The 16972-nt window shown below is 37.3% G+C and overlaps 2 protein-coding genes across 8 annotated transcripts in view; both read right to left on the minus strand.

The window, feature by feature from the left end:
- LOC135937756 (myelin transcription factor 1) overlaps positions 1-938 on the minus strand; it is a 176329-nt gene extending 175391 nt beyond the window's left edge. For 4 of the 7 annotated variants that reach the window (XM_065480979.1, XM_065480982.1, XM_065480976.1 and 1 more), the window contains exon 1: positions 783-938. The gene's annotated coding sequence lies outside the window, so the exon portion shown is untranslated. The remainder of the gene's footprint in view (positions 1-782) is intronic. The other 3 variants (XM_065480984.1, XM_065480980.1, XM_065480981.1) reach the window with 1 other exon arrangement.
- A 3431-nt stretch (positions 939-4369) lies between these two features.
- Positions 4370-5751, minus strand: LOC135937324 (uncharacterized). Its single transcript, XM_065480475.1, has 3 exons — positions 5610-5751; positions 5086-5267; positions 4370-5022 (listed from the first exon to the last, which is right to left on the minus strand). The coding sequence occupies exons 1-3, from the start codon at positions 5749-5751 to the stop codon at positions 4978-4980; spliced, it is 369 nt and encodes a 122-aa protein (XP_065336547.1). The 3' UTR covers positions 4370-4977.
- Positions 5752-16972: the final 11221 nt, after the last annotated feature.

Consider the following 16972-nt stretch of genomic DNA (forward strand, 5'->3'; position numbering starts at 1 on the left):
GATGTTGATTTCGTAAAATTGTCTATTTGAATATGAAGGCGCCTTAGGAATTCATGCTATGCAATGCGCTCGTCCGTTTTGTCCCGCCGGTTGCATACTTCAATTTGTATCAAATCTGTTGCTAAATCGGAACGCGTTGTGTCTCTTTTCGTTGCAAAAGCAGAGATATGAGGGTGGTTGCTAGCTGCGAGCCGCAGGGGCGGCGGTAGTGCCACCTCTGCGTTCAACCGTCAACCTCACCCCTAAGGCAAGAAATTGCACCCCGGAAAAATAGCTGTTCATTTATTTTTAGATTAATTCAATAATTATGAACCAAATTCAGACACAAAATTAAAAATAAAATATTATGGAATAATGCGAGGAGATAATTTTGTGTGTGAAACGACAAAACTGCAACTGGTTACTGGTACGTTTTGTTAAGAAATATGTATTGTTTTTAAATAGAATAATCTACATATTGCCAAGGGATGGTTTTGTTTATTTAAATTAAGAATTATTTTTGTGCCAGATATAATTTTTACCAATAGAGCGATATATGCATTTATTAATTAAAATAAAAATTCCATGAAGCAAGGAGTTAAATTTCTTCTTTAAAAAAACCAAACGAAATCCCGATTTTCAGACGAGACTATCTGCTAAATTTCCATATCTTCTATCCAATTTAAACGAAATAATATACCTGACATTTATAAAAGCAAAAAAAACCCGTTTGATTCAACCAGAAAATCCCGACCTGATCAATGACACCTTTTCCAGAGGTGGAAATCGGCGTGGGTACTCACCGGTGCGGGCGGCTGCGGGCCTGGCGGGACGCTGCGTTTGGCCGGGTCGTCTGTTTCGGGGCCGAAATCGCGGCTGTGCTGCGGATTTGGCAAGTCTTGCAAGGAGAGCCGTAAGGGGAATATCGAGGATGGCCAAGAGAGACGAAAAGAGAGCGGCGGTGGCGGCGGAAAAGTTTGGCGAGCGAGCGCAAAGTTTTAACGCATGCGTTGCGGCGTCGGCGTCGGCGGTGGTGGCTACGCGGAGGGAGCGGCCCTCCGAGTGCTTCACTCAGAGAAAATTATTATTGCCGAGCGAAAGAGAGGAAGCACGAGTACACACTCTCTCGTTCTCTCTCTCTCTCTCTCTCTCTCCGTCGGTGCTTCGACCAAAACTATTGATTCGCCCACGAGTTGCAAAACTTTCTGCACGTTCAATGGAACGATGCAAACTTTTGACGCAGCAGCTCGCTCTGCTCTCGTTCGCTGAAAAGTCGGCCCTTATTGATTTTGTCCGCGAACACAGCAGGTGCCTTTTCCTTCCTTCGCACCTACCTTCCTCCGTCCGCAAAAATCGCCCGTCGTGATTCGGACGTGATGATTTCTGCTGTATGAGATAAAAGTGCCGATCAACCGGCTCTCTGCTTTCTTTGCAAAACTTGTTGAAAAGAAAAACCGCGCATTGAAATCCTCCGTGTGAAGACAGGTGCGGCGGCCTTGCTCACCTGTTCGGCGCCAGTCCATCTCAACTGCCTGGGTTTCAGTCTGATTATCGACCAGGGCCTGAATTTGCGTCTCATTTGCTGTTTGGAATGTTAACTGGAGTGTACAGTATTTAAATCATGATTTAAACTACATTGTTAAAGTTTGGTGTTTTAATTAATAATGTATTACAATTTGTTATTATTATTTAAATTATTTATGATTCATTTAACGTGTAAAGTTTGAGACATTTAATTAATAGGTAAAATTTAATAATATTAAATTATTATAAAACTATTGATATAAGTTTATTTTAGCTTATTTATGTTCATTAACAAAAATTATGTAATTTTATTTAAATAATCTGAAGTGTCCTTTTAGAGCGTAATAATTCCAATTATGGACATACTACGGTAGGACGTTCGGTACGTGCATCTCTATGTAATATTCTTATAACAAGCATAAATTCAAATGCTACTGCTATAATATTGAACATTGGAAAGTCATTAAAATTCTATATTCAAATTTATCAACTAAATTTAAAGTTAACAGCCATATCAGTACTAGGTATACGATTTATTTTCAGAGTTCACCCTATATTTCTCGAAAAAATAAACAGCTTCCATATTTTTCGCTTGTATTCAAATACCTCTCGTCGTCTCATATTGGTGGAAATGTCCACACTGTTCGAATGCGAAAATTTTCGCTCATTTTCGCGCATATTTAAATGACGCAAATTAAAGCTCCTAATAAAAAATTTTTAAGAATTTATTTTCAAAATAAATGTGTGAACGTTCTTCATGATTTTTATTAAAATAGTAAAAAACCTAGGTAAAACATGGGAAAATTCCTAAGATTTAATTAAAGTTCACCACAATGAAGGAAAATTAAATCTTAAGATGGATATTTCATTTTCCTGGCGGTACAATCTTGGAAAAATATTTCCTCCCGTCTTTTGAGATTTATTTTCTAACATCAAAAATTGATTTTAATGTATTTTTTAATATGGTGTGTTGTCTAAAAATATTAATTCAAATTCCTCAGACAAAATTTCTTCATTGTTTCTGAAAGAATTTCGTAACCCAATTTTTCAGTTTTCCTAGAAAGGGGTTCCAGCGCAGAGGAGACGCCGGGCGCATCTTTGCATTTTCTTGCTGGCCGAGAATCCGGCGAGTTCAAACGCATAGTTGAGGGCTGGGGCGGGCGGCAAAGAAGCCGGACACATTCTTGCAGTTGACCCAAGATGCAGAGCGGCTGCTGCTTTGAGCAAGAGAGCTGCATTTCGGTGACCGCGGCCCGAATTCCCGCCATCCATTACGCGGTCGTTTAATTCCGAGCGAGCGCTCTTGGTTGCATAGTTTCGGGCCAAGAAAGGGTAAAAAGGCGGGCGGCAGACACGAGGTGTTCCGTGCGCGCACACTGAGTGACATTTTAATGGGCAAATAGCTGCTGGCCCGGCAGCAAAGATTCCTAGTTAATTAAATTCCTGCTGTTTAATTAGCCGCACTTAATGGTTAATTAAATAAAATTCCCCGAGATCGCTACTAGTCAGAGCAGCAGATTTCGCCCCCCGCTCGCGCCCGCCGACTTGACGCACGCATCTAATTACTTATCGATAATCTCGACCCGTCAAAATTATTCGCTCGCGAAGAAAGCTGCCTCTGCACCCAGCAGCCTCCCGCCCGACACTCTTGGCCTCTAATTAAATGCGCCTTTCGCCCGCGAGAGAGCATGATTAAAAATTTTGTCTCGGCCCAGCCGAGCGGAAAATTAATTGATTGATGAAAACCGCGAGCGAAAAGCATAATAATCTGCAACATCATAAGAGGAACGCGTCTCTCACTTAAACTTCGTATACAACAAGATTATATACATATGATTTAATTTTAAATTGGAGCAGAATAAGGTACTAAAAGAAAATAATAAATTTAAAAAAAACACGTAAAACCATACATTTTTTTAAATCACATGGCAGGATAAATTAAATAAAAATATTATGAATGCGTTCTAACAAAATGTAGAGCAAAACTATCTATCGCTTAATAAAAAATCAGAGTCTCGTGTATTTAGAATTTCCTCATGGTGGTTCCATCTATGACAGAGCAGGAGTAAGCTCACCGTCGATCTACCCTTGAGTGGAAACCCCCCTGCCATCTGCCGATTCAACTTGCACCCCTTCTCACCCCAAATACTCCCTGCAGCTTGCCGAGAGATGGCTCTTCAGTTCCATTTCAACCACTGTCGTTTTTTCTCGTTTTTCTCACGCTGCAACACGTGCCGTTCCATTATTTATTTTTTCCTCTCTGCCTAAACGCATGTCATATATGCTGAACTGTGATTTGTTCGTGTTTGGGATTAAGTGGATAAATTAGACGGTCATTCATCCCCCAGAAATTTAAACTTGGATTTATGGTTAAGTTATATATCCTCCAATTTTTCAACCCCTAAAGACGATAAATACCAATTGATTTTTGTGGTGAGCCTGAAAACATTATTTTTGTCAGTATCAATATAATGAAGTTTAGGTTTCCACTACTAATCATTTGACAAATTTTATAAAATAACATCCCATTATTGTTGCCGCCACCGGTCTTCTTTCCCTTAAAAGTTTCACCCCTGTAAGCAGATGGCGTGGGGAATGGGAAAACTGGGCGATCGAGTGTACAAAATAGATCTTGACCTGCACCAACGCAAACAAGTTTGTGCGTCTCACCCATTGTAAACAAAACACTGATTTCAAGAAGTGAAATTTGTAATGGAAAACTAGTGTGAAAAAAGGCGTTTGAGTTGTTCACCAAACTGGATTACAACTCCAGGTACGAGTAACAGTTAAATTACAATACCTGTGCAGATTTATAAAAAAAATACGATATAATCAGATCAAGTAACACAAACATTTTACATGCTCTTCAATCAGTTTATTTCAATCTACATACAAACATAGAAATTTCGTTACAAAAATGAGCGGATTCGTGCAGTTTTATATAAACTTTTATAGTCTACACAAACCTTGAGCCTGGCACGTTTATTATAGGATTACGATTAACCGAACACTTTTACTATCTTCAGTATTTGACAAAGTGTTGGTTTGTTGAACAGGTCGAGTGCTCATTGAATGTGGCTCTTAGCCCATTTTTACAAAAATTGATGGTTAACATATAGCACGTGATGGGAATTTGAAAAACCGAAAGTGACGACACTGACTTTGTAAATTAAATATTTTTGTTTCAATTTTTGTCATACCTCCAGAACGCTTGCCCAAAAATAATTAATAAATCATTATCAATTTATGCGTCACATCGATGTTCATATTTCCAATATAATGTACATTATAGATGGGTATTAGGAATGAGAAAGTTTTCATCAATGAGGATGAAATACGTTAATGAACATACAACTTGGAGAGAAATATCAATAAATTTCTCCTTTCCTGTTATCGGCATTTTCTGTTTGAATGTGACCAGAATTATCGGTGGTGTAGTTTCGCTTCACCTGATAGAAAAACATTTTTTATGTTTCAATTTTTGGACAAATCCTCCCGGCACGATTTGTTGATCTTTCCCTGCAAACAAATAAATTTTCCATCAGTACAAGTTATTAAAATCAAAATTAGGTTTAGACTTACGCTGAGCTGACTGACGTGGGTTCGCAGGGAGCGCGAAATGCCGATCGCTAACCTTGCGGTCGTCTTAAGTCCTTTGGGAAGACGACCGGCGCAGGGGCATTTTGTCCACGAGTCCGTGGACATTGACTGACCAGCCACCACAGCAGCCCGGCCCGACGAGAACTGCAGCATGTTTTGTGCCTCTGTCGAGAAAAATTTTAAAAAATTATTAAAAAGAAACAAAGAAAACATTTCGACTACAAATTTAGAACTTTTTTCTTTATTTATTAATCATCTTAGAAGAGCATGTGAACTAAAACAACTTTTCTGTTATTTTTTAAACACCCACTTTTCACCAGAAAACGTGGTACAGTAGCAAAAATATTTAAAATAATAATTTTCAGAAGAAGAATCGGTTCGTTTGAGTTTGAGGTAATAAATAAAAAAAATTACACCATCGATATTGTTGCAAAATTTTTGTAAGTGTTCTTCTTTGAATATGAAATTGATTTTGAATTCTAGAGATAGAGTAAAAGTTAACTAACCTGGTGGTGGTGGTGGTCGAGGCGGCTGCGGAGGGAGAGATGCGACGTGTATGTCACGTCTTAACATCTCTTCCAAACGGTGGATCAACACTCTGATCAGATTGGTGGTTTCGGTGTCTTCGTTGAGCACTGGTACTGCCATGGTGGCTGGTGCGGACTAAATTGCGACGATCAAACGTGCTCACCCGATTTTATGAGACCCCCTCGCAGAGCCCAGAGCCCTCTGGCACACAGCGTGGAACTATACCAACCCTCAACCCCCACATAGCTCCAATAATTTCAGCAACGTGGGGAGTAGCGTGAGAAATGTTACGTGATAATTTCATATTCTCTATTCTTTCTATTGGAATGCTAAAATTTCAATATGAATCTATTACAAATTTATACGCGTAAAAATTAAAAGTTAGAGTGCGATTTGTCATATTAATTAAATAGATTGATGCTATTAAATATCGGGAACAATGAATACGCCCGTTCATGATAATTATCAGTTATTTTCTGAATAAAAAATATTAATTAAATATCTTAGTTGTGATAGTATTATTTAGCTAACAAAAATTAAAAGGAAATCATTTGTATCAAATTCACCCCTTATATTTAAATATTTTCCGGCTCTTGCAATGATACATCTGCGTCAACCAGGAGCCTACTAAAAAAATTCAAATTTTTCTACGCGACGACTGAACAATAAAAAATCAACTGCAGAACCAGAGAATACGTGAAAATAGGTGATAGTATTTTTCTTTGTATCGATTTCTTCACCGAAAATCTGAAATACATAATTTACCAACATATTGTTGAGAAATATTTACGACATTCCTGAAAAATAAAGCAATTTGAGATTAAAACATTGTCATCAGTAGCGCGCTACACACGATGTTGTAACATATATTATGCGAGCAGACGATTCAACTGGGGTTGAATTGGTCCGATGGGGGGATTTTTCTCGCCGGAGGGAAGCAAATAAATCCCCGCGTTTTTTAATACAAACTTTTTCCTGCGTGTAAATCACGTGCCGACGATTATTTGCTTGAACTGCGCGCCGTCCGCGCTTATGTTCTTATCGAGTGACAAATAATCGCGGATTTGCATCTTAATGCAGCTCGAGAATGCGCGCAAATTGCGGTTCAGATGAAGAAATTTGTATGTTAATCGGCCACAAAAGAGTCGCGTGCCGCTTTCAATCACATGTTATTAAGACTTTGGTTGCGCACGACTATCAAATTCGGGTTCAACACGGTTTAAAAAGTATATTACACCAATTTTTAATTTTTTTAGCGTGTACAAGAGACACCAGAATTTTTTAGTTTGTACAAAGGGGAACCATAGGCACCTATTTAATGATTGCAATTCTGTGTAACGGAACGAATCCAATGGAGCACTTTATATTTTAAATGCATCAAGTTTAATCAAAGTAAAACATTGTCAGGACGTTCAGTGTAAAATAAAAACTGATATTTTTCAATGAAAAGAAAATTTACAAACTGATTTGCAAAAAAAGACATTGAAAATATTTCGATAATTATTGTACGGTTTAGACATACATTGGATTTCATTTCGTATTAAAAATGAAATCTGAAAAATAAATTAAAGAAGTTTATAATTTTTAAATCGATGATGGCAAAATTATTTTGTGAAGATCTTGTAAAGACTATCGTGTTTACTTCTAATAGTTTAGAATATCAAACAGATAAATCTTACTTTAAATTAAATATTTAAAGGGGATTCAGGTTGGTCTGGAGGCAAAATTGTAAATTGAAATAAAGCCATTTATTACGTTACCAGAATCTCCTAGGTCTGGAGACATCCAGATGATTCCCTAAAGTTCTTGAAAGTTCCTGATTTTTGAAATAGTTTAAAAATATAACATCAGCAGGGGAATGCATTGACTATACTGACGCGTCAGCAGAGGAGAGGTAGAAAAAGCCACGTGGGTGATCGTGATCGCATGCGCGTTGAAGGTTACGCAATGTAAACGTGGCAGCACTTTTCACCTGTTCAAATTACTATTAAATCAATTGATAATTACGTGGTTTCCTTTGAATATTATTATCCAATCATTAAAAAAATTCGCTGATTTAAATCAACTTATTTATTCAAAGAAAATTTACAAACTGATTGGCTAAAAAATAAGATACAGTGAAAATTGGTGCATTTTATCAAAAATCAAATCTGAAAAATAAATTAAAGAAATTTATAATTTTTAAACCGATGATGGTAAAGTGTGATAAAATTACTCGGTCTGAACTGCCCCAACGCGTCCGCGTGGCCGCTCAGGTCGTTACCCAAGAACCAGCTTTAGCCAAATTAGAGATGTGGCACCCTGCGTTAATTTGGTCCGAACAGTGCCAAGAGGCATTTTTCAAGATCGACGAAGAACTAAAGAAACCGCCCCACCTTTGCCTGTCAAATTGTTAGAAAAACTTTATTAATTCTCAACATAAAGTTAATAAGTGAAATTCTTGTAACGATTATCATTAAATGTTTAAAGGAGATTCAGGTTGGTCTAGAGATAAAATTTTAAATTGGAATAAAGCCATTTATTACGTTACCAGAATCTTCTAGGACTGGAGACATCCAGATTATTCCTGAAAGTTCTTGAATGTTCCTGATTTTTGAAATAGTTGCGAAATATAGTATCACACCGTTGGCGACTCCATTAACCACTGATCTAGCTGGTGACTCAGGAGAGGCAATCGGAGCGTGTAATAAGCCACGTGAGCGAACGCATGCGCGTTGAAGGTCACGTGATGTAAATGTGGCAGCGTTGGCAGCACTTGCCCCCTGTTAAAATTATTATCTAATAAATTCATAATTACGTCGTTGCCCATGAAACTTTTTATTCCATAATTAAAAAAAATCGCTAGTTTAAATCAATTTTTTCTTATTAAAAAAAAATTACAAACTGATTGGCCAAAAAAATATAATGAAAATATGGAGATTAATTATTGACTTGTGCATTATTTCATTTCATTAAAAATGAAATCGGAGGAAAAATAATTAAAGAAATTTTTAATTTTTAAACCGATGATGATGAGTGAAATTTTTGTAACGATTATCATTTTTATTTCTAATTATTTTGAATATCCAACAGATAAATAGTATTATAAATCACATGTTTCGAGGGCATTCAGGTTGGTCTGGAGGCAAAATTTTAAATTTTAAATTGGAATAAAGCCATTTACTACGCTAACAGAATGTCCTCTGGGTCTGGAAACATTCAGATTCCAACAAACATTCCTCATGGTTCTTTGAAATAGTTGGGAAAGAATCATCACCGCAGGGGCCGATGCGGCAATAGAGCAGGAGAGCCTTTTCACAGAATATATCCGCGTGGGAGTTCACAAGGTTACGCAATGTAAAAATGTGTCAGCACTTTTCACCTCTTCAAATTATTATTAAATCAATTGATAATTACGTGGTTGCCATCAATAAAATTAATCTCAAATTGAGTTTTCAAAATATTGATACTAAAAATTAACTACAGTAACCTACGGATAAAATCAAATTTTATAGTCATACAAAAATATAGCTCATGATCAGGGTTGGAAAAAGAAACTGTTCTTTTGTGAAGTGAAGCATTTGATTTTTACTTTTAAAAAAATCGATGAAATCAATTAATTGTAAGACTCAATTAACCATCTTGTGGGACGTGGAGCCGTGACAGAAATGCGTCTTTTTGTAGTGCTATTATTCGTCTTTTATTCAAGTCTCGTGGTTGAGGTATCAGTAATCAATAAATAATCAAAAATCACATTTACAGTAAATGATTTAAACAATAAAAACATAGCATTCGAATATTAAACAATTATGACACTTACCCCGTAGTGCGGGTCTAATAAGAAATAGTTTTTATGGAATTTTCTCGCACCAAATCTCATCCTAGCCGGAGAGAGTCCATTTGCTGCGAATGCTTTGGTGCGAGTCTGATAGGTGCAGTAAGGGGTGCACTGATTGTCGCACACCTTTGTACAGCCACCTGGCGATACAGGTTAAATGCTAAGTAGTAGGACAGTAGTGGCGAGAAGGCGTTACAATCTAAATTAGCTTCAACTATGGTTCGCCTCACACCAATTTATTTTTCTTTTTCACCTGAATAAGACGAAATTTCTTTAAAGCGTTTAATATTTGTCCCAAGAAAATTAGCACTACCTCACAATCAGTAAACTTTTAAGTAATTTTAATGTCTAGATATGGAAAGTAAAAATCAGTTTTATGGTCAACTTAAAAAACACTAAGCTGTGTTAACATTCAAGTTTTCGAGATTTTGTCAAGAATTTTGAGAAAAAAATACATAAAATATATATTAATCTTCCGTTTTTTAATAACCAGTTGCTGAAAAACCCGGACGGAAAAGTAAATAAGGAGATCTAAACAAATTAAGGGTTAAATGAGATCGTGTTCAAATCCGAAGCAGTTAATTGTCATCTGCAGCCCAATGAGGAGTAAACGCAAGAGAGGATTCTCTAATGGGCTACGTTGACAAAAGGGACAGTGGGCAGGCAGGCGGCAGGTAATCAAATCTCTGGCGGGTTGAAAGGTCTCCGGCTGCGTTACGCAATTTCAGTCCGACGCGAGGGCTATATAGGCGAAGTAACTAAGTTTGGCCTGCAAATCGATCAGGATCGGCAGCCACAAACGGACTAGAGAGCTGTCCAGGACACTGCAGGACAATAAATCAATCGAGTTTGCAACACCTCATTCGCCATCAATAAGCCGAGGCGGGCAGCCGTTCGGGCGGACGAAATCAAAACGCGCGATTCCGTGTCTGGCGTTGTTGTGGTCTGTCTGCCAGTAAATTAGGAACGCACGTCCATCAGCCGAGAGAGAGAGCGACGGGCACCAGGGGGTGGCGGGAAAGGGGTTGTTGCTCCTGTAGAGTCCGTCTGAAGCGAGTAATTAATTGCAAACTTAATGACCACGTCCGCACACACACACACACACGCTCGCACAGACGCACGATCGAAGCAATGCAAATCTAATCATTTCAAATGCATTAGGGACTGCAAAATTAATCGCGGGCTTTGATGCCTTTTGCTTTTGCGCCGGCCCGACGAAAGTACGAGTTATGTATTGCTGCCATTAATCCGTAAATAATTAAGCGTTTCAGCCTGCTTTCAGCCGAATTGCTCCGCTCCGATATTGTGCTCGAGCTCATCGCCGGTGCAAAGCAAGCAATCACGCTCGTGATTAAAACGGCGGGAACAAAAGGCCTCCAAACGGACCGCAACTATGTTTTTGATCCAAATGAATTGGTGCTTCTGTAAAATTTATTGCAATTTGTGTCTATCGAATCAATGAATCATCAAAACTGAAGGTATATTTGTGAGCAACTTTAATTAATTAGAAGAAAAAATTGCTGGTGGAAATTATTGCAAAATTATGAAATATTATTTTAACCTTTACCTTAAATTAAATAAGTTATTGCGAGAGAGCTAAAATTTTCCTTGTTCGGTGTACAAATTTCTGAGAAAATCGGCTTCGTATTTTTATGCAAATCAAGAGCAAATGTCACCATATTAAAAATCATGATTTTTTACCTCATATCGCACACCATTAGGTATACATCGCGATAAGAAGAATTGAAATCAAGCGTAAATCATTGACTAAAACGTTTCGATAATAATTACGCCTTCGTATACTTTCTTAAAAATTTAATGTTAAGGCACTTCCGCTGCGATTTTGGACTCAATCCTGCTACTGTGCATTCTTCATTTAATATACTTTCTTTTAACGTGCTGAAAACCAAAATCGGTTGAGCCAATCGCTGTAGAATCGTGAAAAGCTATTTTTTGGAATATAAAATCTTTTCCAACGTTCCTACGGTGAATGGCTGGACTGATTTTGGTTTTCAGCACGTCAAAAGAAATTATATTAAGTGAAGAATGCACAGTAGCAGGATTGAGTCCGAAATCGCAGGCGGGAGTGCCTTAAAATTAAATGTAATACGAAAGTATACAGTGGCGCCATCTGTTGGCGGCTCCAAACACTAATGATTTATTAACATAAATTTTTGCATTTAATAAAAATCTATCTTAAATTCGTCCTGAACAACCCAAGAGAGTATAAATCTACTTGTGCTAAGAATATGAAATAGTGAGCTCGCTTAAACATACCTTTTTTTTAAATTTACTGATTTCTTAAGTGAGTTGAAGCAAATTCAGATTTTGGGAAATTTTTAAAATTAAAAAAAATACGAGCTACAAATTTACTAAGTTTTCATCATTGTTTTTCTCATCAAAGCCTTGGATATTTTTAAATCAAATAATGAGCAGACTCATACGCCATGCAGACAAACGAGAGAAAAAGCGCTTTTTAAATGGTCCGCGGCGCAACAGAGCTGTTAGCGCCGTTCCATTTAATTAATTGCTCGGTGCGCGTGCGAAAAACAAAATGGGAAAAGGTGCGATTAGCATGACAAAGCCGGCGGCCGACCGGGAAATTGGCGACATCTAAAGAATTTGCAGCGTTTAATCTGCAGAGGGATTTGCCAATAAATCGTACGCTCGCATGATGTTGATGAATCACTGCCAGCCAGCCAGCCAGCCAGCGCATACAGAGCGCACATTTCGGTACACAATGTGGTGGCTGGCTGAATAGGCTGGCGGTTTAATTACTATCCACCCTGTTGCTGGCGGCATAGCAACACGTAATGCAAGCTCAGTGCTCAATTCGAACACACGCGCACCGCACACTTGCAGCTATAGCAAGCGACGGAATCCCAAGTGCACATACGGCCCACAGCGTGGATTGTATTATGCAACTGAGTCCAAGTGAGAAGCACCTCTCGCACACAGGGGCAGATCCGGTCTGCTGGAATCTGTTTGCCCACCTAAGTGGTGTTTCAAACTAATTAGTTTAGCTCCTTAATTCAAGCACGTCGACGTCTGAAGTTGGATTAATAATTGCAATTCCAAATAAATATTTTTAGGTTGCACACCCTATTATGCAAATAGAAATCATCCTGGTCCCGGCAAAATTGCGTAACTTTCAACAACCAAACGCGAATTTCCTTGTTGCAAGAAAAGGTCAACAATCAAATCGACAATGCAAATTGGGGTGTTTGTTGAACGTTGCGCAATTTTGCTGGGACCAGGAAATGTATTTTTCAAATGGAATACAAGAATCAAGAATTTAATTTTTTGCCATTGTTTAGACAAGTTTAACTAATTCGTTTCTCTTTAATTTTCGTAAGAAAATATAACTGGCAATTTTGGATGCTTTTTAAAAGACTGTCACCCATCTTGATTTATTTCTGCACTAAGAGTTTCCCTGCAACGAATGATTTAAACTTAATATCAAACCACTTCAGTTTATTAGGGAGGGTCAAGATAAGTCTACTGGTGTGCAGTTTTTTTTGCAACAGTGATGGTTAAAGCTTGAGATTTGGCGATGAAAAAATTTGCAAATATACAAAACTCGTGTTTTTCATATAATTTCTCAAAAACGACTATGAACAACACTTTGAAATTTTCCCTCGAGTACCTTGAGATTTTCTTTTCAATGCTTTTCAGATTTTAAAAAATCGCTGTTAATTTTAGTCAAGGAAAAATATAAAAAAAAAACTGAAGTAGTCCTCTAATGACTTTTGATCTTGACCGATGACTATAAATTTGGTGTCCATTCAATGTGTCTTGCCAAGAGCAATCCAATATGCTCAAATCATTTTTAAATTTAATCAGGATATTGCATTTTAAATCATTTCCAACCCTTAAAACCAGCAAAAAATAAAATATTGGTAATTTTTTCACATGCTGTTGCGAATTTTGTTTCTTTCTTCCTTTTCAATACGAACTAAAAGTCCTACAAACCGTACCTTGTGCTCTTAATATGCAAATTTAATTGGAATTTCAAAATATTAATAAATTTTACAGTATCTAGTAGCAGCCGTAATTGCGCAAAGCCTTAATTTTCACCCAGTAAATTATCGAGTAGAGCTATGAAAAAAGCTGCAAATTTTGCATATTTTATATTTTCATAAAAAATCAATCGACTTATTTGAGACAGTTTGGAGTTATCTTTTAAATACAAAATATTTTCAAATACTCATAAAGCGTACAGGAAAAAAATATATTAACAATAAAGATCAATAACATATTTTTGCGCCTGTTAATTCAGGTGAAAATTTTAAATTGGTCAAATCTCCCATGCATGAACAGATAAGACGCACTTTTACACAGATATTGAATAAATTAAGACAATTTTTGATAGATTTAGAAAACTTTGAGTTGGTTAAAATGGCCTCGAATTCCATGACATGTGCTCCTGTGATGATTAGAAACTTAGAAAAAGGTAACTGTCTAAAATTCACAGCCCTAATAATGATAAAAAATGTTTTTTATTCTTCTAGATTTTCGTTCCAATTCAGATCAATTTAATTTTGCGAATTTTTCCAATTAATTATATATCAGACATTCGCTAGATATCAATAAGTCAGCTCTTTGGAATGGTATCATTTTGCAATCTGGCGACACATCCTCTCCCACACTCACGCCACTGGGCACACCGGTCGCATGAATATTTAGCAGGGGAACCTATTCATTATTATACGCATTGAGAGTGAGAGAGAGAGAGAGAGAGAGAGAGAGAGAGAGAGAGAGAGCGAAGTGCGAGCAGGGATGGGGGGTGGCTGGCAGATAGATAGTGGCCGAGAGTGTGTGACGCTAAATATGATAGATTTTGCAGGAGCGCATGTGTGCGTGTCCGCGACCGGCCGACGTATAAATTGCACTTTGATTAACTTGATTAATGGATTATTTTACACGTAATTCCACACACAGACGCAAATTACAAACGGTCTGTGTGCCTCTGCGCTGACTGATTGACTGGCCGGGCACGTACGTTCGGATTATAATTTATATTTATCCGCTGCTCCCAGTAATTGACCGGAGTAATTAGTGACGGGGGTTTGTTTGATTGGCATTAAAATTTGCGCACGCCGAACTGACCGTCCGCTCGCTTTTAATCACATCGCGCCCGCTTCAAACGCTATATACTTGTTGAAAGGGCTTATTTATTTGCCGCGCGCAGCACTGCCGAGCAGCAGCTGGGCCGGCCGCATTTTTGCGTGCAAACCGATTTTTATCGTGTTCGCTTTGACACAACACACGAGCTGTGCAGACAGGGTAAAGCGATCCTCTCCCTTTGATATACATACACAGAAACACAGACGGTCAATTTTGCTTCAATTACGGTGCGGATGGAGCAGCATTGCGTCAAATCAAAATATAGCTTGTATAACGACTAGTTGCGATAATTTTACTTGATTTGAAAATTCCTTTACCATTCACATGAAAAATAGATAATTCTAATTGGAATAGAAAATTTTCCATTTGCTTTTGTGGTCAGAGAGTGTAATTTAAATTTGTTTAATGATATGAATAACAAACCAGAACTCAAAATTGATCCTGTTATCAATCTCATAATTGCACAATCCTTAAATTTTATTCCCTAACCGTTCATGCAAATGAAAAATTTAAATTTCCATCTTGGATTTTTTAACTTTTATCCATCCTTTTTTAAATATTACTGATTTTGATGTAAAATTATAAAGATAATTTGTTTAAAATTTGAATTACAAATTTTAACATAATTTCTTGATTATTAATTTAGGGAGTCTGTAAATAAATGGCAAATTTTAAATATATTTAGCCCTTTTCATCCTTAATTTCAATTATATATCTTGCGAGTAATTTGCAAAGAGTGGTTATTCCTAGTTAATTATTATTATTATACGGGCGAAAGTAAAAACTACTTAAAAATTGTTTATATGGTGGGTGTAAAAAATAGAACAATTTAAAGCAAAGTGGGTATTTCAGATCAAGTTGATGAGAAAATTTCCCAGATTTTACTTGAATATTTCTTGACAAAATATGTATTTTCACGAATTTTACGGGAAAACTTTGAAACGTCTGTATTAATTTCATCTGCTCTTGGTGCAATTGCAAAAATGATATATGTTTGCTTCGGATTGCTCTCACTGAGCCCAATGAACTTACACTAAATTTAATGTCCTAACTAAGTCAAGACAAAGGCCATACTAGAGAATGAGAAATTCCAGAAATGAAAGAGAGCATATAGGAAAATAGCTTGAAATGTAAATTGCATAATTTCAACTTTGATTGCCATTTTATTTTTAATTAATTTTTCAGTGCTCTTTTATGATTAATTTACTCAGAAATTTTTATCCTTCACATAAACAATTTTGATGAAATGAACAAAATTAAAAAAGCGAATAAAAGAAGATGATAATTTTTAAAAGGTAAATTATTCAAATTTCTCCACTTGATTGCACCCCTGCGCCGCATTCTTCAGCATCCCGCCCTAATGAAAAGAGGGAGCGCGAAAAGCAGCTGCTCCTCTCGCATGCAAATGTCAAAAAGCGCGTGTTGCGTGAAAAACAAGCTCAGCGAAAGAGAGAGAGAGAGACGCGCTCACCCCCTGCTCGGAACAAATTAAATCATGTGTGGCCCGACCTGCCGGACATTTTTACGAGCCGCATGGTCGCTCTCGTAAAATCGAATCGTCAGTCATTTAATTATGCCGACCGTTAAGCAGCGGCAATGACCGCAAAAATCTCTGCTCTCTTATTTACTCGCGATGCACGCGCGGCGACGGCGGGCGAGAGGAGAGCGAAACTGCGTGCAATTGAATGACAGAGTGTGGCCGAGCCGGGGCCGCGCGGGGATGATGGGCCGTCGTAAAATCTTACGACTGAAACGCGTGTAATTTCCTGATACACTAAATTCCGGCCGAGATCATCATAAGTTCTCTGGCCGCAGAGCATAGAGTGCCGACGGGCATTAACTTCGCCGGAAGCGCTTTCTTCTTTTTTCCGGCGTGGCTCTCTTCGCACTGCGTTACTTTTAATTGCAGCGCCGCTTTTTTCAGCAGGTCTAGACGATTATTGTCTCGTTCCTGTCCTTCAGGGGTGTGAAAATCCTCCCTCTAAACACTAGAGAGGACTCTTTCTTTCTTACTGCTACTGCAAGTAAATAGAGTTGTTTATAAATATTTTGTTTTTTGAAAATGAAAATTATTAATATCGTTAAATGCGTGACTTACAGCAGAGATACATTAAATTCAACTTTCAGAACTAAATTGTTTAAAATGTAATTACTGAAAGATAAGACAAAAAGGAATTGAAAATTTAAGATTTAAGTTAACTCCCAACACAGATATTGAGCTATCCAGCACCACACTCTTTTAAGATTTTTAACAAAATAAATATGTTGATTGACATTTAAATTTATAAAATAAAATTTTTATTAACTGTTTCAAAACAAAATTGTTTACTGCATCTGTAAAGATAAAATTGTAGAGAAAATCAAGGTAAAATTTGATTTAATGCAATTAATAAGGAA

Source organism: Cloeon dipterum, chromosome 2 (genome assembly GCF_949628265.1).
Source record: "Cloeon dipterum chromosome 2, ieCloDipt1.1, whole genome shotgun sequence".
Lineage (NCBI taxonomy): Eukaryota > Metazoa > Arthropoda > Insecta > Ephemeroptera > Baetidae > Cloeon > Cloeon dipterum.